The following is a 21,140-nucleotide window of genomic DNA, read 5'->3' as shown; positions in this document are numbered from 1 at the left end:
AGGCTCCCGTGAAAGCTTGTATGGCTGGTGCACCAGGCCCAGCACAGAGTAGGATCAATATGTGAGGGTAGTGGGGTTAGACATTTGTCCCCATGACCACTGGAATCTTCCGCAGCCAGTCAATGTGGAGGAAGTGCTGGGAAGGGAAAGCCAGTTCACAACCATCATGATAAAGACTCAATCAGGAAGAGTCATCTGTGGATACTAAATCTAGGGGCATATTTTGATGACAAACAGGATATTCGCAGGGTCTTAACATGTCCGTTAAGAGACTCAGATGTGGGTGGGAAAGAACAGTAAATATACAATGGAAAAATCAGATACCACCTTGACAGATGATCAAAATGAACATCACCAATGAGGGACGTCTTGTCCCTCCAAGGCCTGAGACAGACACAACACCCCTACAAAATAGTCTGGCCACGAATTAGTTACTGAATCTAATCATGAGGAAAACATGAAACAAATCTGTTAAAAACTGGTGTATTATATTACCCAAAAATGTAAGTTGTTGTAAAAGACAAAGGCTGCAGGAACATTCTAGATTAAAGGAGGCTATGGAGATGTAATGACTAACTTGAATATGGGAGTCTAGATTGGATCCCATACTGAGAAAGAGGAGGAGGGGGATATGCTATAAAACTCATTATTTGGGGGCACCTGGGTGGCTCCAGCATCCAACTCTTGATTTTAGCTCAGGTCATGATTTCAGGGCTGGGCGATGGAGCCCTGCATCAGGCTCCACACTCAGCATGGTGGGGGGGGGTCTGCTTGAGAATCTCTCTCTCCCTCTGCCCTTCCCCCCCCCCCACCTCCCCTCACTTGCTCTATAAATGAATAAATAAGTAAGTAAATAAAATCTTTTTTTAAAAGATATTATTTGGTCTTTTTTAAAAAGATATTATTTGATGGGACAAAACACAAGCAGTGAATTAGGAGGAAGTCTGGCAACCATGTTAAGTTCACTGAAGTTGGTAACGACACTGTGGTGCTGTAAAGGAATATCCCTATTCTTAGGATATATACACTGGAGTACTCAGGGATAAAGGGCCATGATGACTATCACTTACCCTCATGTAGGAGAGAGGGGGAAAGGAAGGAAGAAAATGGGAAGGAGGGAGAGGAGAGAGACTAATGGAAAGCAAACGGGGTAGAGTGTTAAGCAGTGATTCTGAGTCAAGAGTGTAAGGAATGTTCGCTGTGCTCTTTTTACAACTCTTCTGTAAGTTCGAAATTCTTAAAAATGCTCCAGAAGCATTTCCATGTGTCAGTTTCTCATTCTTTGTCTTCTACACTAAGACAAGGACATGTCCACTAAAAATACCTGTATTACAGTGCAAGCCCACTCATCACTGACTCAGCGGTACCTTCCCCCTCACTGGAGTCAATGAATCAGGCATGACGGGAAATTCATGGAGCCCCTGGCTGGCAGGACACACACACGCACGCACACATGAACGCACGCAGACATAAGCACACTCGGAAGACTTAACATCCCTGGCGGGAAGATGGCCGTGAGTTGTGCCCCCCCCCCAAGCCCTCAGCTGTGTGTGCCCGGCAGTGAGGGGCAGGAAACGAGGGACAGCCGGACATTCCCACCCCCTGAGCCCGCCTGGCCTCTGGCAACCTTCCCACCAGTATCTAATTCCCCAGGGGCTGCCCAAGGGTAAATAAATAGTTTTCCATTTCAATCCAGAGAAAGACAAAAGAAAAACTATTCTGAAACCCAGGGGTGTCCTGGAGAGAATTCAGGACAAAATATAAAAATCCTTGGAAAAATCACGGTACGGTCAACACTTCCGAGCAAGCTGAGAACAATGACAGGGTGAACTGTAAATATTTCTGCCTCCCAAATATTCCAGAAAGGGGGGCCTGAAAGCTGGCCTATTAAAACCCAGAGGCTGAACTTAGGCCTAATTCCCTCAACTTTAGCAACAGCAAACCACCACTCTTTCTTTTTAAATGTCTAAGTGCACACGCACACACACACACACACACACACACACACACACACACACACACACACACACACAGCTGGGTGTCTAGTCCTGTGTGGGAATAACATTCGTCAGCAGGGAGAAATTATCCTCCACACAGAAAACAGACCAAGAGTTAATATTCCTGATAGGATCCCAAATATACAAACTGCCATGAATTAGCAAGAAAAAAACAAGCAACTCAAAATAAAGGATAGGCAATTGACAAAAGAAGAAATACAAATGGGCAATAAAACACATTAAAAAAAGATGCCCAACTTCACCAGCAGTCAGGAAAACACAGGTTAGGGGCTCCTTAGCCAGTATCTAATTCCCCAGGGGATGCCCAAGTGTAACTAAATCTAATTCCCCTGGGGCTTGCCCAGTCAGTAGAGCACACACTCTTGATCTCTGGGTTGTAAGTGTGAGTCCTATGTTGGGTGTAGAGATTTTAAAAATAAAACCTTAAAGAGGCGCCTGGGTGACTCAGTCAGTTAAGCATCTGCCTTCGGCTCAGGTTATGATCTCTAGGTCCTGGGATCGAGTCCCACATCAGGGTCTCTGCTCAGTGGGGAGTCTGTTTCTCCCTCTCCCTCTGTGATCTCCCTCCCTCTCTTGCACTGTCTTTCAAATAAATAAAATCTTAAAAAAAAAAAAAATAGGGGCACTTGGATGGCTCAGTCAGTTAAGCATCTGCCTTTGGCTCACGTCATGACCCTGGGATCCTGGGATCAAGTCCTGCATGGGGCTCCCTGCTCAGCAGAGAGCCTGCTTCTCCCTCTACCCCTCCCTCCACTCATGCTCTCTGTCGCTCACTCTCTTTCTCAAGTAAATAAAACTAAAATCTTTTAAAAAAAAATAAAATCTTTAAGGGTCACCTGGGTGGCTCAGTGGGTTAGGCCTCTGCCTTCAGCTCAGGTCATGATTCCAGGGTCCTGGGATCGAGCCCTGTATCAGGCTCTCTGCTCAGCGGGAAGCCTGCTTCTTCCTCTCTCTCTGCCTGCCTCTCTGCCTACTTGTAATCTGTCTGTCAAATAAATAAATAAAATCTTTTTAAAAATAAAATCTTAAAAAAAAAAAAAGAAATAAAGAAAACATGGTTTATAAGATACTCTTCTCACCCCACGGTGGCATTATGCAAAAATAAAAAGTTGACAGGCACCTTTTTATACTGTGAGCGGACATAAATTAGGACACATTTCTGAAAAGTAATTTGGTGGAATCTATGAAAATGTTATATGCTCATATCCTTTGATCTAATAATCACACTTCCAGGGACCTATTTTAAAGAAAAAAAAATAGTATACACACATGAAAACATTTGGATAAAGATATTCACTGAAGGAGCAGAAAAGAAATTGGAAAGAAACCAAATCCCAGTCAGTAAGGGCAAGTTGGGATAAATTATGGGACACCCACCCTGTGCAATACCACACAACCATTTAAAATGGGGTTGATCCAGACTGAGTGGCTCAGTCAGTTAAGTATCTGCTCAGGTCATGATCCCGGGGTCCTGGGATGGAGCCACTTGTCAGTAAGGAACTCTGCTTCTCCTGCAGCCTCTCCCCCTGCTCGTGTTCTCTCTCTCTCTCGGATAAAGAAATTAAACCTTTAATTAATTTAAGGGGACTGATCAATCCACACTAACCTCGGAAAGGGTCCCTAATAGTATAGTATAGACCAATATGTACAGCATGATTCCATTTTTGTTTAAGGACATGCATACACATTTTGTAAGCAGATGCTTGCACAGGCTGAGGAAAAGCCGACAGAGAGATGTGCCAAATTGCCAACAACTGGGATCAAACTGTCCCACACTGGAGGGAAGGGAAGCAGCAGAGGGGGAAAGGGTGGGAAAACTTGCACTTCCTCCTTTACGAACTTTTTAAGAAAGGAGGTTACTTTTGCTTATTAAAAAAACACTTCTAATTTGTATATTCTTGTGGGGTTTTACTTTAGTTTTTTAAAAATAATTTAATTTAAATATTTTAAAATAAATGTGTGCGGCCCGTTGGTGCACACGATGGTATGGTCCTGTGTCCACAGGGGCATGTGGTGTTACGCTCACGGTTGGTATGGTTTGTGTACGTGTAGCTCTATGGATCCAACAGTCCCTAACTAAACACCTTCAGTGTGCCAAGCACCGAGTAGGCATCTGACACCCACACATTATCTCACGCAAGCATCATGACTGCGCAGTGGAGGAACTGTCGTGGCCGTTATCCTGATGGGGAAACAGGTTCAGAGAAATTCAGGTCACCGTGTCAGGATGAGGCTCGATACTGAGAGCGGGGTCCCTGAGAGCAACCTTTAACCCTCATTCCCGTGCCACCACGGCTGCCCTGCTTGGCTCTGTGGAACAGCTGGGGAACTGAGGCCACCTGCTCCTGCCGGGTTGGAATCCCTGGACTACACCAACACAGCCCCTGTGCAGCCGAGGGACACCACGCAGCCAGGCTGCTCCCCCAGGCCCCTCAGCCCGGGGCCTGTGCCCTCTTGCTCGGGGCTCCCCTTGTTAAGGACGAAGACTCTGGCTCAGCTCCTGAGAAACCCCCACATTCCCCAATACGCTAAGCCTGTTGTCCCAGGAGGCACCAGGACACCCCCACCCCTACCCTGAGGGCACCAAGGTCTACTCCTGGCTCAGAGGCAGGCCTACAAGGGACCATCACAGAAGTCAGGAAGACCACCATTCCCCAGATATGTCCTCAAAGTCTGTCAGGTGTCTGCCTGTTACCACTCACATTCCCCTGTTGGTCTAAACAGAGTCTGGCATCAACAGCATGGTCCCCCAGACTCCTATGAAGGGCAAAACATTAAGCCATAAGCTGCCACCAGCACTTCAGGATGAATTAGTCCCTTTTCAAACCATCACTGGCTGAGAGCGGGCTTTGCTGGGAAAAGGCTGAGTCAGTGGGAGCAGAAGCAGGTAGGAGAGCAGCACAGAAAGATCTGGAAAGAGGATGTGCCCAAAGGAACTGCCCTTTACGGAGCAGCCTTTCCCACAGCAGCTCCCTGAGAGGTGCCTGTGCAACTGATGGCACGCCCCCCAAGGAGGAATAAACAAAGGCTCAGGGAGCTTCGCTGAGACCAGGCCCCAGCACCCCACCTCCTGAAGTCCACACTCATTCCACCAGGCTAGGGTGTCAAGCCCTGTGTGAGGAAGGAGGAGGAGGCGCCTCGTGGCTCAGTGGGATGGGCGTTCAGCTCAGGTCATGATCTCAGGGCAGTGGGATCGAGCCCCCCAACCGTCTGCTTAAGAGTCCCTCTCTCCCTCCCCCTCTGCCGCTCCCCCTACTAGCATGTGTGCTCTCTCTCTTTCTTTGAAATAAATAAGGAAATAAAACTTTAAAAAAGAAAAAAGAGGAAGAAGGAGAAGGAGAGGCTTTCAGAGAGGTTCCCAAACTGCTTCCTGGGCCCCCCACCAGCTGTAGGCACCATGACAGATGACCCACATCATGGGAAAGCGAGGGCAGATGAGGCTCTGTGGGGGAGTTAGAGACCCCTTCATGCTGCACCTCACAGAGTCACCAGGCCACCAAGAGGTTCCAACTATTCCAAAGAAATCGCTACTACGAACATGAGCTTCTGTGAACAGGCTTTTTTAAGGCAATATGACTCCTCACCAAACTCCTGGTGTAAAGTTTGGGGTCCTTCCATCCTGCTTCTTTAAAGGGAGATGGGGGGACACCTAGTTGGCTCAGTCAATCAAGCATCTGCCTTCAACTCAGGTCAAGATCCCCGGGTCCCGGGATTAAGTCCCACATCGGGCTCCTTGCTCAGCGGGGAGCCTCCTTCTCCCTCTGTCCACCGTTCCCCCAGCTTATGCACGCTCTCTCCCTCTCTCCTTCTGTCTCTGACAAATAAAATCTTTTAAAAATAAATAAATAATAAAATAAAGGGAGACAGGGTGCACAGTCACCCTGAGAAAGATCAAATACAGAATCCACTATTAAGTTTACATATCAGATAAAAAAGGAATAATTTTTTTTATTATATGTATGTCCCATGCAATATTTGAGATAAACTTGACTGGGTGTTCTAGATGTTTCTTTCTTGAACCTGGCCACCCTACCCCAAACCCAGTTAGGTCTGGAGCCAGTGATGAACATTTTGACCCTGGCGTTTTTTGGACAGGCAGATGTTTTGACCCAATGGAGACTTTTGCTTACATGAGTATGTTTATCAAATATTTAAATAAAAAATACACCTACTTTAATTGGTTCTCATGGAAAAACCATTCTCCAGAGCAAATTAAATTAACCACACTTAATTTGTTGACATATTTTCTATACAGTGCAATTAACTATTTCTTTTTTCTTCAGTCTTCATTTGACTAAAATTAGTGTCACTGGTACCAACTATTCTCTGTTTAAATTTTCCAACCAGATTTGGCTCAAAGATTTTTTTCTTCATGTTTTTGGTTCCTATCAACTCTAGCAAATATAGGTTCTTTTGATTTTGAGGGTTTTTTTTTTAAGATTTTATTTATTTATTTGACAGAGAGAAATCACAAGTAGATGGAGAGGCAGGCGGAGAGAGAGAGGAGGAAGCAGGCTCCCTACTGAGCAGAGAGCCAGATGCGGGACTCGATCCCAGGACCCTGAGATCATGACCTGAGCTAAAGGCAGTGGCTCAACCCACTGAGCCACCCAGCCACCCATATTTTGAGTTTTCTTTTATGGAATTATTTCTATTAAGTCCAATTCTCCCCAGGTCAGTGATTACAGTTACCAACAGGACTCCTCCTTCCCTTCTTCACTCCCCTCACAATTCTACCATGTGAGATTTTAGCCACAATTATTTCATGCTGGACATTTCCACCAGGAATCACACATGGGCACTATCACAAGAGTGACAGTTTATAGTTATTTCCTAGCTAATCCATGAAAACATTGAGAGCACATCTTTACAGAAGTGTCAGCAATTCCCCAAAACATGGCCAGCTCTTCGTTTCAGCTCAGGTCATGACCTCAGGATCCTGGAAGGGAGCCCTTCATCAGGGTCTCCCCTTCCTTCTGCCCCTCCCTTCACTCATGCTCACTCTCTCTCTTTAACATTAATAAATAAATAAAATCTTAAGGGGGGGGCGGAATAGCTCCCACGTCATTCTAATATGGAGCCAGGATTGGAACACTGTTGTAAAATCTAGAGCTATGCTGTTCAACACAGAAGCCACTAGGCTCATTAGCTATTTAAATTTAAATGGATTAAAATTAAATAAAATTTAAGATTCCGTTCCTCAGTTGTACCAGCCAGCGCAGAACATTGCCATCCTCTCAGGTGGCACAGGTCTGGACTAAGATGAGTGGCTTTCACCCTGGGCTACCCGGTAGAAATCCCTAATAACCGGGAGCTTGTCACAACGCCCACCAGCCACTGGGGTAAGTAAAAGCTGTAGGTGTTGTTATCGTGTGGCCTGGATGAGGAACATCTCGGTGCAATGTCCCAGGGGTCGGAACAGCTGGTAAGGGATCAGCACCAGCACCCGGGCATCCACCCTCTGAGAAGCCCACAGTGAACGGGAAATTGTTCAGTGTGGCCTGAGATAGGAGACCAGGACCTCCAGCAGGGCTTTCCAGAGTGTCTCCTATCCATAGGCCTAGAGTTTCCTTTCTGTGCATTTCAAACCTGGTTTTATCAACACAGAGTTGGTCCGGCCCTGCCGTGGGCTCTGGGGGGTCCCTCAGGCTCAGGGTGGGTGGGTGCTGAGCAGTCAGGGGGCATTTCCCAGCCCCTGTTCCCCTCCTCTGGCATGGAGGCTCCCCAGGACCCCCTCCGGGCCAGCAGACCCGTCTGGTATAATGAGGCCACCCCAAACTGCCAACAGTCAACAGGGAAAACACAGCAGTGTCAAATGTCACAGAGGCCTTGGGGACAGAGATGAGAGTGGGGATGGAGAAGAGCTGGAGGGGAGAAAGAAAGGAGAGAGGAGGAAGGAGAAGCAAAGTTCCAGACTTGTGAGACAGAGGTGCTAAGGCAGGGGCTGTGAAGAAAGAGGGCACTCTGCGGGACCTCCAAAAACAGACGGAGGGGGAGTGAGAAGGTTAGGCAGAGGGAGGAGAGGCGAGACAAAGGGAAACCAAGAATTAAAGGCGGTGGAGACTCTGGTCCACCTCATTTAGAAGAAGTCCAAGGAGGACCCTTTGTGAGCTCACAGCACACAGGCTCAGGACACCCAGAAATGACAGAGGGCTGCCTGATGACCCTGTAGGTCCTGACTGAAATCCTGAGATTAGACGACAAGAGTCACTCTCATGCCTATCATTTCCTTCTTGGCTTCCTGACTGGACAGTGACAATGTGAAAGCAGAGAGTAGGTGTTCTCTCTCTCTCTCTCTCTCTTTTTTTTTAAGATTTATTTATTTATTGGGGTCGGGGGGAGGCAGAGGGAGAGGGAGAGAGTCTTAAGCAGATGCCATGCTGAGCGTGGGGCTTGATCTCCCGACCCTGAGCTCATGACCTGAGCAGAAACCAAGAGTCGGACGCTCAACCGACTGAGCCATCCAGGGTGCCCCCAGAGAGCAAGTGTCTTATTTAAATTTCTCATTAAACCGAAACCACTGAAGTTTTTCCCCTTTCTCTTTCAAAAGGTAAAATGTTGCATGGTTTCTCTCTTCACTTCCTGGTATATTACTTAATCTCGAATTATTTTCTCACCATCATGTGTAGGATGAAAGTTCCATGAAGTCTGAACGCAGGGGCCCACAGCCCAGCCTTGCATACCCTGCCTCCCTGACCCTTGCTCCAGCAGCTTCCCCCTCCGGCCCCTACAGCCAAGCAAAGTGCTCTGGAGACTGCAAACCCTGCGGGCAGCCATAATGAAGCCACAACTCCATTATTTCCACACAGGCCAGTGCGGTTTGGGCAACCTTGGAAATTCTTTAGCTATTTATGAATATAAGTTTAAATTTAAATTTAGTTTAATTCAAATTTGATTTTTAATTGCTATAAATGCAAAAAAATTAAAGATTTTATTTAGTCATCTGACAGAGAGAGAAAGAAAGAGCACAAGCAGGGGGAGCACCAGGTAGAGGGAGAGGGAGAAGCAGGCCCCCAACAGAGCAGGGAGCCCAATGCGGGGACTCAATCCCAGGACCCTGGGATCACGACCTGAGCTGAAGGCAGACACTTAACTGACTGAGCCACCCAGGCGTCCCATTAGAAATGCAAAATAAAGAAATGTTTGGAAAACTCAGAACCTACATGCAAGTAGTTATAAGAAAGAAGTTCTAGTAAATTGGAAGTTTCGAGAATTAGTAACTCCGTGCATTGAAGTTTGAGGAACTGATTCCCAGCGCCGACCCTGCAGTGAACTGGTGTTCAGGGACCTGGCTTTCCCCCCAGGAGCTAGGGGACACCCACAGGGGCCAACGAGAAGACCCCAAGGTGCAGTACATCCTGACCCCCATGTGTGGCTCTGGCCTAGTGTCACCCCAAGGATCAGCCTGGCTCTTGAACTGATCAAAAATATCTTTATAGCCCCTGCTCTCAGGTCTCCTTCATAATTTTGGAAATCTCTGCACAGGGCCTGCAAAACGCTGAATAGCATCATGAAAATGAAATCCACATGCCTTGCAGCAACCGGACTGTCCCACTTTTGCCTCCTTAAGCCCTCTCAAGTCCAGCATCATAAGCAGATGGAACTCTCTAGAAGGGTCCTGCACCCCCCGCCCGCCAGCCTTCCAGGAGCCTCTGAGAAGCACAGGGGCTCAGTGATTTTGAGCACACTTCAGACCTGCCTTCAAGAATAGCTTTGCCATCACCAGCCTCTGAGAAAAGCCCCCCAACTCTCAGAGCCACGGTGTCCCCCATAATGATGACAACCACAACAGCAGTACCAGCTGATTAAAAAGATCTTGTATTATAAAGACCCAGCACAGGGTCAGACACTTGGCTAAGCTCTTGCCAAACATCAGCTTCTATGGTTTTGCTATTATTATCCTCGGCCCAGAGAACCCCTCCCAATCTGGCCCCATGGGTCCCTCCTCACTGGGCTGCCTGTGTGAGTCCCACCTGTAAGGCCTTAGCCTGACTGCCCACCACACCCAAATGCTGGAATGCCCTCCTGTCCTCACCCTCCAAAGCCTTAGAGTCAGTCTGTGTGCCCCTCCTCCAGGAAGCCTCCGGGACTGTCCAGTGCCCATCGTCCCTCCCCCCCTCACCGGCAGCTCCACCATTCATGCTTATTAGAAGCTGCCTTTTTCCCACAAAATGTCTGTGTGGGATAGATTAGTGTGAAGGGATTCCAGCCCCTGCCCCCTGTGCAGGTGGGACGGAGGTCCCAATGAATATGCCCCCACCCTCCCCGCATGTACCCTGCCCTGCACCCATGACCAGCATAGTCACAGAGAGACCATGGCAGCTGGATTTTTCTTCCAAGCTTTTTAAGCTTTCAAACTTCCCAGGTGTTTTGCAGGCTGAGACCCTCACTGGCCTTTCCTAGGCCCCTGACTCCTCCCTTTTCCCTCTCTCTCCTCTCCCACCCCACAGTAACACAGCCAGGCCTTCCAGGCCTCAGACACTGGCTGACCCAGTTCCCAGACAAAGGCACCCTGTGAGCAGATCACGAAACTGCAAGCCCGTGCCTCAGGAAAGGGCACCAAGAGCAGAGACCCACCCGCGGTGGCACCTAACACAGCCCTATCCTGCCATGCCCAGCGGGAAGGCTGAACTCTGCCCTCACATTCAAGGCCACGGGGCCTCACAGGCTGTTCTCCCAGACCACCGGACCCCACAACAAGCAGCACCATCGATCTGCAAGCCTGATTGCTCCTGCCCACCCCCAACCCCCCAACTACCACCAGCACATACAAGGCCCTCAGCTCAAAGACAAGAGAAAGGACCCATCGCCTGCCTGTAAAAAGCCCACTTTTCCTCCTCCACAGCTTTGCTCCTCTACCGCACATGTCTAGAAACTCTCCGCACGACATACATGAAACAAGGGAAAGGCCTGCCCCAGGGACGTGCGGAGTCACTGCAACCTTTTATCACCGTCCCACTTCTAAACCACAATCTCACCTCAAGTCCCTCCTCTTCCATGAAGCCTTCCTCAAGAGCTCCCTGCTAGCCGCAGCTTCATTTTGTCAGCCCGCTGCTGGAGTGCGCCGCTGCCCACACCAGCCTGGGCAGGGCCGAGAGAGGGGGCCGCACCCAGGCTCCCCTGGGCTGGAGCAGGACACAGGGAGCCTTTTCTTCCCTCCTCCCTGGGGCACAGGCTGTCCTTACGAACCCGTGCACACCTGATTCAAGCCCATCTCCCTCCCCTGCAGCCTCAGATTTACCTGTAGCTGAGTTCCTGCCTCCAGGCAGGCCCCTCCCCAACATCTCCCTCAAGGCCAGGCCCACAGGAGGCACATCTTCAATAAACGCCCAGTTGAAACACCAGCTCTCCAGGGCCAGACTCCAGATTCTGGAGACTATGTCCACATGAACCTCCCTGTACCTTCAGGCCACAGAGTCCCCCTTGCCCACCTCACCTGTTCCTCCCCATTGTCTCATGGTCTTTGACCACCACATGAAGCTCGGAACTCTGGTCCAAGGGAATGCCCTTGAGGTCCCACTCAAAGCCCTGGAATGAAAAGAGAAAACACCTCTTAACTGGTGGCCCCTTAGGAAAAGAAACTGTGTCTGGTCCACCTTGGTCTCCCCAGGGCACTGAACAGCCATCCACAAACAGGGTTGGTGGGTGGATGGATGAATGAGTGAATGAATGAATGAATGAGGGAATGAGTGAATGAATGAATACATGAATACATGAATATATGAATAGCAGGGTTCCAGAGCCTCAGAAGAGACAGTGAAATCCAAAGGCAGCAGAAAAGAAAAGGAGGTCGGTCTCCCATGACCCCCTTCCCCCAGCTCAATTCCACCAAGCACCGGGAAGCCAGGCCAGGAGCACAGCTGGGGGAAATACGTAGTGATCCCACAGGGTCGTCAGGGACTGAAATTGATGTGCTCATGCGGAAGCCAGGTCTATGGTGGGCAGCACAAATTAGTGTCACACTAGGGATGCCTATCCTGAGGCCCTGGCACTCTCCTCAGAGCAAATGTACCCCAGTGCATCCCAACCCTATCCACACAAGGCACTCAGCTCCCACAGGACCCCCAGGGGGTCATATGCAGGGCACCAGCTGAGGACCTGGTTAATCAGGGAGGACTGACAGGAGGAGGTCGGCTTTGGGCAGGAAGAACAGCCTGTGTAAGGGAGTCAGGTCAGGACACAGAGCCCCCAAAACGACCTGGCTAGTAGTTCTACCTGGCTGATGAGAGCGGGGAGGAAGAGGAACAGAAGACCTCTCTCTTCTCCCCATGCCACACCCACAACAGAAGAGAGGCTTCTACTCACCGGGCAGGCCAGGCCACAAACCCTCCTCCCAGGTTCCTAGCACCAGGCGGACTCAGTTGACATACTAGACCAGCAGCCCGTCCCTTCCTTGACAATTCCCCTGAAGAAGCCACCTCCAGCCCTAACCCCCAACGTGGTCACTGCAGAGACAGTGGCAGCAGAGAAGAAAGGAGGGAGAATGGAAACCTTGCCTACCTCATTCCACACGGGGTTCACGCTGTTCTTGATGACTTTGGTTCTCTTCTTCACTCCTGCAAGAGACACAAAAGGAGAGTGGAGAGATATTGGCCCCCTGATTCCCCGGCCCGGAGTTAGGGTCAGCTTCTGAGAGCCCCGCTGCCTGCCGCTTGCAGCCAAAGGAGACCTCGCCAAAGCAAGGGATTCTTGAGAATCCCACTGGGCAACAAGGAGGGGCTGATGCCAGCTGCGTGACTTCTGTCTCTCAGCTCTGGGACTGAGAAACAGCAGCCTCACCACAAGAATGTTTTTAAAGGAAAATACCCAGTCTGTCTTTTCTTAATGACTTTGTTACCGTTAAGATAACATGTTATTATGCAACGTAACAATAACACATTCTATTGTTAGGAAGTTAGGACTTTCTAAATAAAGTTGTTTAACTTAATTTTTGTTTAACCTGTAAAGGTTGAAGGATCTTCATGGAAAATGTTTTTCTTTTTAAAAACATCTAGCTGTACCTATCGTATAATTCCACTTCTATGAAACTGCCAGAAGAGGCAAATCCAGAGACAGGAAACAGATTGGTAGTTTCCAGCAGCTGGGGGGAGATAGGAATGGAGAGCGAACACTTCATGGAGATTTCTTTTTGGGGTGATGAAACGTTCTGGAGTTAGAATTATGATGTCGCACATCCCGGTGAATATACTAAAAACCATCAAAATTGCACACTTTTAAATGGTTAAAATAAGGAATTTTAGAGGATGGAAATTTTACATCAATTAAAAAGAGTCCCCCCTACCCTTGCCTTGAAGGGGTCTGTCTGAAGAACACTGCCCCAAGGCTCGCAGTGGCTGGGCCAATGGAAGGCAGAATGGTTTGGGGTAGACAAGAAGGACTGACACAGTCATAGCTGAGAGGCGACCCACCGTGCCCCAGACTGCAGCCAGCCAGAGAGACTCCTCTGGAACCCTGGGCATGGAGGAGTGGATGGAAGGCACAGAAAAGCCTAACCATGTCCAACCCTTCTGCTAAGCATCAGAACAGAAATGACTCAGTGGTCAAAGGATTGTTAAAAGTGGCGAGTCAGACACAGAACTTATATTTGGCTTGGAGCGTAAAGACCCCCTGATTCCACCTCACCTGTCCAAGAGTCTCCAGTAAGAAGCCTCTGGTCTCATGTGGACCACTCAACTTTTATAGGGTCTGGACCCTGAGAGCCCCACAAGGCCTTCGAAAAGTGGGGCAGGGTGAACTCCCAACCCCCTCTCATGGCTGGCTGCAGATCACTGATGTAGCAAAAGAGTGTGGGCTTTAGAATGACACAGACCATCACAGAACACTTACTTCCCATGAAGCCTCAGGGTGAAGGTTCTCAAAATTTGTGATCACAGGACATAACTTAAAATTTACGAAGGACCCCGAAGAGCTTTTATTTAGATGGCTTGTATCTAATGACCTTTACCATATTAGAAATAACAACTGAGGCATTTAAAAATATTTATGTAGGGGCGCCGGGCTGACTCAGTGGGTAGAGCCTATGACTCTTGATCTCAGGGTCATGAGTTCAAGCCTCACATTGGGTGTGGAGCCTACTTAAAATAAATAAATGCTTCTTAAAGTTAAAAATATTTGTTTAAAATTAATCTGAAATTAACAATGATGAGCCCCATCCATGTTAACAGAAGTGACATATTTTTCTGAAAAGTAACTATAATTTTAAAAGCGAAGGAAAAAGAAAAGTGCCACTGTTTATATTTTGCAAATCTCTTTCATGGCTGGCTGGATTGTCATAACTACTTCTACATTCCATCTGTCGAGATGTCTCGTTCCGGGTGACATCTAGGAAGAAAAACCCAAAGAGATACATAGCTGGAAAAGGAGGCACATTTTAGTAAATTTGCAGGCAACTGTGGATATCCTTCTTTAATACTACACCAAAAACTCCATAAGTTGTATTTCCTGAAAGCAGGTGGATGTACATTTTGTACTCTGATACATTAAAGTCCATGGTTCTGTCTTGTACTTTGAATGAATATCTTACCCATGTACAATTCTGTAATATCTTGCCTTGGTTACTAGAAAAGTTTCTGCAAATTGAGTTATGCAAAGCTTCCAAAGGTTGACACATTTGATTGCATAATATGAAAAAATCACATTCATTAGTACTACCTTCACTCTCATCAGTAAAGTCATTAAATATGGAGATGCTGAAAAAGACAATTTTCTGCAATTCTAATTCTGGTTTGAAAGCTCAAATTTTATGCTTGACAACAAATAATAAATGGCTGCTTGATGTGGCACACTCACTCTTCCTTTTCCAAGAAAATATCAGTCAAATGCCCAAGTCTGAATAGGTGCTGTTTGTCAGTCATTCTTTCAAGTAAAAACAATATTCCATGAAAAAAAAAAAAAACCCACCCTGGCTGGTTCAGCTTGCAACTCAAGCAACCATACATGTGCTTCTTCCTGCAATCATCTTCATTTTTCAGTGTGAAGCAGACGTGCTCTATGTAAGCTTCTGTCTCAACATTCAAACTGTCACAAACACATGTACTTGAGGATCAAGGTTAATAAAATAAATCATTGTGCTGCTGTATCAAGAACATTCCTCAACTAAACTGGCTTTTTTTTTTTTAAAAAAAAGACTGCAAATACATGAGGATTAAGAATACAATGTCAAGTATAACTTGGCACCAAGTCCATCACTAGATTAAGATACCAGCAGTTTCATCTTCCGTCACTGCTGTACCATCACTATAAATGTTGACACAATAAAAAAGGCACATAACACCTTCAGGTTATTCTGAAAATAGTTGTAACCTTGCAGACCTGCTCAGAGAGTCTTGGGGTTCCCCCAGGGGCCCCTCTAACACACTTGAAAGAACTCTTGGGAAATTCATTGTATATCTCAGCCTGTGGTTCCTCATCTAAAAGGTCCTCATGATACCTCTCCTTGGGATTTTGTGAAAATTAAACAAGATAGTCAGACTCATTTGATGTGAGTTCATTTCACTTCCCCTCCCCTGCACCATGCAGATGAATCTAGTGAACTCCTACTGATTCTTCAATACCCCTTTCAGTTGTCTACATTTTGATAAGCCTCACCTCACTCTCCCAGACAGAGATGGTGGAATATAGGGTAATTATATGCTTCTGTGTCTTTCTACCCAACTGGACTATGATCTTCAGAAGGCAGACACCATGCCTTACTCATGTCAGTAATCCTAGGATATAGTAAGATGCCCTGTAATGGAATGCCCAGTGAATGGGCCTTTTCTTTCCCAAGTTGGCTACAAGTTCACATAATCACCAGGGGATAGAACCACTCTTCTCAAGGAATGCCATCACATGACAATAATAGTAGGGGAATGTATAAGTGGACAGAAGGGATGAGAGAAGTCATAACAAGAAGAAGGTGTTCTGGGAGTGGCAAGAGTCATCTTCTTAGAGTTGGACCAGGCCTGCCCTGGCTGAATCATTCTTTTGGACCATGTTGGTGAGTCTCCAGCAGTAGGGACAGACGCAGTGTTGGAGTTGTTCAAATAAAAACCCCTGCTGTGTGACCTTAGGTAGGGCTTATTACCTCTCTGGGCCTTAGCTCCCTTGATGGTAAATGGATAATAAGAAAAATGTTTACTTCATAGGGTTTTGAGGAGATATGAGATTCAGTCTCCCCTTTCCTGTCAACTTCCCATGACCTACAAGAGTAACATGGAAAATCCCATCTGCAGCTGCTCTTGGGGTGACCACTGGGAGGCATTCCTGGTGTCCTGGACAGTATGAAGTGGACAGAGTATGCCAAGCCCTGTGCAAAGTGTCTTTCAAGCATTTTCCACTTCCTGCCTTTCCCAAAGTTGAGGTGAACAAAGGCCTTCAGTGAGATTTCACTAAGTCTGGTTAGAAGGATCTGAGACCCTCTGAGTGACATTAAGGAAAGGGTCACTGAGGGGCATTACAACCGCAAAGAGGGGCAGGAAAGAAGTAAAACATGACCTGGCACATCATGTGACCCATAGCTGCCAAGGAAAAGGAAGGCATGCTGCTAATTAGGAAAGAGTTCATCAAAGAGCTCCTTCCTTGTCATGGGTTTAGACCTGTCCTGTCCTGGATCATTAATTTTGGCCTTGAGAGATGTGGCTTTATGTGTATAATTTAATAGACTCAGTAGTTAAAGAGCCCACAGGTCATGCTGGGTTTGGGGACAGAGGACCATGTCCTCTCCCCGGATGGTTCTGAAGAATTGGGGGCCAGCCAGCCTCCATGAGAATCATGCTGTAGCCCTCGGGGTGTTCCTCCAGACTGAGTGACTCAGGGAGGGAGAATGAACCTATCATGCAAGGACTCCTCAGTCCCCCATGGAAATTCTTCACTTGTTTCCACAGGCCAACCTACCCTGAATCTACCCCAGACCAGGGTCTCTCATTGCTTGGTAGTGGTGTTTTTCAAACTGCTCATGGGGACCCATCAGTAGGCCATGACATCAACTGAGTGAGATGACCAATATGTCTTTTAAATGACAGAATAAAGAAGAAAAGTATCAGAGTATATCTTTCACTGCAACATTACCGTTAGTTGAAACTTTGGGTTATATTATCATATAGACATTCATATGTGCACTATGTCTTGATATAAAATATGCTTCTTGTTGTGGATAACAACCCAAAAAGTCTGACAATCATGCCTTAAACGAAGGTCATCAGAGAAGAACCAAAGAACAAAGAAATCTCCATCTTGGCCCTTGAGCATTGAGAGCTAAGAGGTGTGACAAGAATGATGGAGCACACCATCCTGGTCCTGGTCCCCCACCTGGGCCAACTCTGATAAAGACTACAGCTGTGGGAAGGAGGCTGGCCGGGGGAGGAGGGTGGCTCAGAGACAGGGAAGAGCAAAGGTAAGACAACAGCCCATCACAGTATCTGGGGTGCCCTTTCTAAGCAGTCCGCCCACATCTCCTGACACCCCGGCATCAGACATAGTCATAGCCTCACGTGAGGAGCCATGTACCTCCCCTTCTGCTCATCACCTGGTGAGGCTCACCTGTCAGAGGCCAGAGTGCTTCTCTCTAGCAGTCTGGGCTCCAGGCTTCACACATACCTCCAGGCCCACCTTTCAGGGACAGGCTCCTTTCAGTGGTCCCAGCTGCTGGTTAGCCCCAGGGTGATGGACACCCACAGCACTTACGGTGTGGAAGGGAGCACCCCGAGCTCTGGCAGAGCCAACTGGCAATCCCCCAGTAGCCCCACATCCCCACAACACAATTATAAGGTCACAGGAAGCAGAGAGAATGCTTGTTTTCATGACCCTGATGACAATGGAATCTTTGCGGCTGGTGGGATCATAGAGAAGACAAACCGTAAAGAAGGGGTTTTCAGGGAAGGGTGCACTCAGTCTGTAAAGTCAGTGGGATTTATCCCTGTCCAAGAAGGGCTCAAAGAAAAGCTGAGGGGCACTGATTCATTTCCCAACACACCTCAAAGACCCCAAGGCCCACATGTCCATCAACAGATGAATGGACAAACAAAACATGGGATATACAAACAATGAGCCATGACTCAGCTTGAAAAAGGAAGGAAATTCTGACACGTGCTAGAACATAAAAGAACCTTGAAAATATTATGCTAGACGAAGTAAGGCAGACACAAAAGGGCAGAATTATATGACACCCCTTACGTGAGGTACCTAAAATAGTCAGTCAAATTCATAGACACAGAAAGTAGAATCGAGGTTTCCAGGTGCTGAGGGAGGAGGAATGAGCGGGTTCTGTGTAAGAGGCATGGAGTTTCAGTTGGGATGATGCAAAAGTTCTGGAAATGAATAGTGGTGATGCTTACACAACAATGTGGCTGTGTTAATGCCACTGAACTGTACATCTGAAAATGGTTTAAATGGTAAATGTTATATATATTTATCAGAGCAAAAAAATTTTTAAGCACGAAAAAGTGAAGCATCGCAACACTAAGACTCCGTTGCTCTCCCTAATACACGGCAACATTGAAACCCATGTAGGGGAGTGGCGGAAACAAGGGTGTATAGATATTTACTGATACCTGTCAAGTGCCTGCACTATGTTGGGAACAGCACTAATTAAAGTGGTTGCAGTAAACCAGAGCCATACTGTTGTCATGGCCAAATGAAGAAAGTTGTCCCTGCTTCCTGGAGCTGAAAATGTAGGGAAGATGGCCTCCAAAGATGATGACCCCCATGAGCCAGTGTCCCAGCATTCACATCCTCGTATGGTACCCCTCCACTGATCTGAGCTGGCCCCACGGTTCAGAGTGGGCCCCACAGTTTTTGCTCTCACGTCTTTGGGAGCCCTGAGTGGCCGTGTAAGAAGGCTAGCTACTCTACGGGAGGGATCACGCTGGACGCCTTGTGGAGAGGGAAGGTCTGAGGCGACATGGAGAAAAAGATAAGTCCAGGAGTCCCAGCACCCCAGCTGGAGGGTAGTGGGCGTAAAGACAGTGACAAGTCACAAGCTCTCATAAAAGTTCAGGAGGGTCTCAGAGAGATACTGGTACACCCATGCACACAACAGTATGACTCCTAGTAGTTAAAATGTGTAAGCAAACCAAACATCCACTGATAGACAAATGGACCAGCAAAATGTAGGATACATATACAATAGAATATAACTCAGCCTTAAAAGGGAAGGGAATTCTGACCAGGCCACATCATGGATGAACCTCAAGGACATTATACTAAGTGAAAGCGGCCAGTTACCAGCGACATGGGAAGTTACTATTTAACAGGTAGAGTTTTCAGATGGGGACAATGAAAGAGTTAAGGGGATGGATGGTGGTGATGGTTATATGATACTCTGAATGAACTTAATACCAGTGAAATGTACACTTAAAGATGAATAAGGTGGCAAATTTTGTGTTATGTGTATTTTACCACATTTTTGTTAAAAGTCCAGGTGTGACATGGTGAGGACACAGGTTACGGGTCTGGGGCCCGTGACCAGTGCCTGGGTGGGGAAGAGGGAAAGGAGAAGAGAGCAGAAGATATCTCAGGTTCTGACATGGATGCAAGTGTGGCTGGTGGGGCCATTCATTTGGAGACAGACCAGAAAGAAGGATAGGAGCTGGGGTGTTCCAGACTCCCAGAGAGAGAGAAACACGCTGTTTCTGCCCATGAGTCAGGAGACAAGATCTACTGAAAGAAGCTGCTCGGCACCTGAAGATCCTGCAGGCTGCCTTGATTACTCCACAGACACAAATGAGGACTTGCTCTGTTTGGGCCATTCTGTTGTGACTTCATTAGAATATCCATGGGACAAAAAACAGGATAAAAGTTCAAAGCATAAACACAAAACCAAAAGGCAATGGCAAGTGAAAGGAGAAAAGTGCCTTGCTCTTCTCACCCTCAATTTCTCACCCTAATATCCATCTTTCTAAATCGTAACTGAAACTACCCTTTCCAGGAAACAGCTAGCCAGGAAGAGGTGGTGGTGGTTGGATAAAGCAGATGTGATGGAATACACTCTGAGAGGGGTGTATTCCACCCCTTTTGAACTCAAAAGGCTAATTAGAAGTGCAGAAGAAATCTGAAATACCTACGACAAAATATTAACATCCTTAATATATAAAGAGCACTTTGCAACTAAGAAAAAAACAAACTCCCCCCCTACAAAAAAAATGGGCGAATTAAAAAGCAATTCAGTAAGAAATAAATGCAAGTAGGTAATGACATTGAAATATCACAAATACTACTTGAACCTAAGATATAGTTAAAGAAGACTAGGAAAGCATGATAATGTTTTGTGTTAGTAAGATTATAGGAAAATACACCTTCATACTCAGCTAATGAGAAGGTAAAGTTGGTACAGATTCTCAGGAAAACAATTTGGGAAAGGCAGCAAATCCTTACACACACCTTTAACCTGTGACATGTCAATGCCACTTCCAATATTTACTCAAAGAAAATCATTAAATATGCAGACAAAGATTTCATCACCAGGGTATTTCTTACAGTGATAGTATCACTTGAGCACTGGCTATAAATATAAAAAATTTGATATAACCGGAGTACACATCCACAGGGGATTCGTTCACTGAATTAGGGTGCAGCCCTATAATAAAATACTATGCAGACATTTTAAAAGGTGCGTCAAAGAATATTTACTGACATAGAGAGATACCCCTGGTTTATTATTGTTGAGTGAACATAAAAATATTTGAACAATGAATCTTGGGACACTAAAAAAATAAATTAAATTTAAAAAAAAGAAAATGTAAATATTCAAACATTTAAAAAAAGAAATATGGGATGGGTTATCTCTACAGAGGAAGGCAAGGAGTCTGGGTCTTCTGGGGGTGGTGGTGGCTGGCCAGGTTATATTCCTTGTCCTGGGTAATATACATGGTTACCCCCTCTGCATTTACTCATTACAGCTGGGTGTCTCAACCTTGCCACGATGAACATTTGAGGCTGGATAATTCTTTGTTGTGGGTGTTGTGGAGCAGCCCTATATGCTATGGGATGTTTAGCAGCCTCTCTGGCTCCTACCTTTAGCAGACCTCCACCCCCACCTCACCCAGTGGCAACACCCCAAAATGTCTGAGAGTCAGTGCAGTAAAGCACACATTTATAGCGTGTGTACTTTACTTGGATGTTAAATTTCACAACTAAAATTGCTTT

At 46.8% G+C, this 21,140-nt stretch overlaps 1 protein-coding gene across 16 annotated transcripts in view; it reads right to left on the bottom strand.

Annotated features, from left to right (window-relative positions):
- The window catches only part of DYSF (dysferlin), a 202,894-nt gene that overhangs the window by 170,358 nt on the left and 11,396 nt on the right, over nt 1–21,140 (bottom strand). For all 16 annotated transcript variants that reach the window (XM_004742172.3, XM_004742174.3, XM_004742180.3 and 13 more), the window contains 2 exons: nt 12,519–12,574; nt 11,455–11,546 (listed from right to left, as the gene is read on the bottom strand). In XM_004742172.3, coding sequence (XP_004742229.1) covers nt 11,455–11,546; nt 12,519–12,574 — 148 coding nt within the window. The remainder of the gene's footprint in view (nt 1–11,454; nt 11,547–12,518; nt 12,575–21,140) is intronic.

This window comes from Mustela putorius, unplaced genomic scaffold (assembly GCF_011764305.1).
Source record: "Mustela putorius furo isolate JIRA1106 unplaced genomic scaffold, ASM1176430v1.1 tig00000281_pilon_pilon_pilon, whole genome shotgun sequence".
In the NCBI taxonomy this organism is placed as follows: Eukaryota; Metazoa; Chordata; class Mammalia; order Carnivora; family Mustelidae; genus Mustela; species Mustela putorius.
Note: the sequence above shows the minus strand (reverse complement) of the source record. Positions and strands in the feature narration are given on the sequence as shown.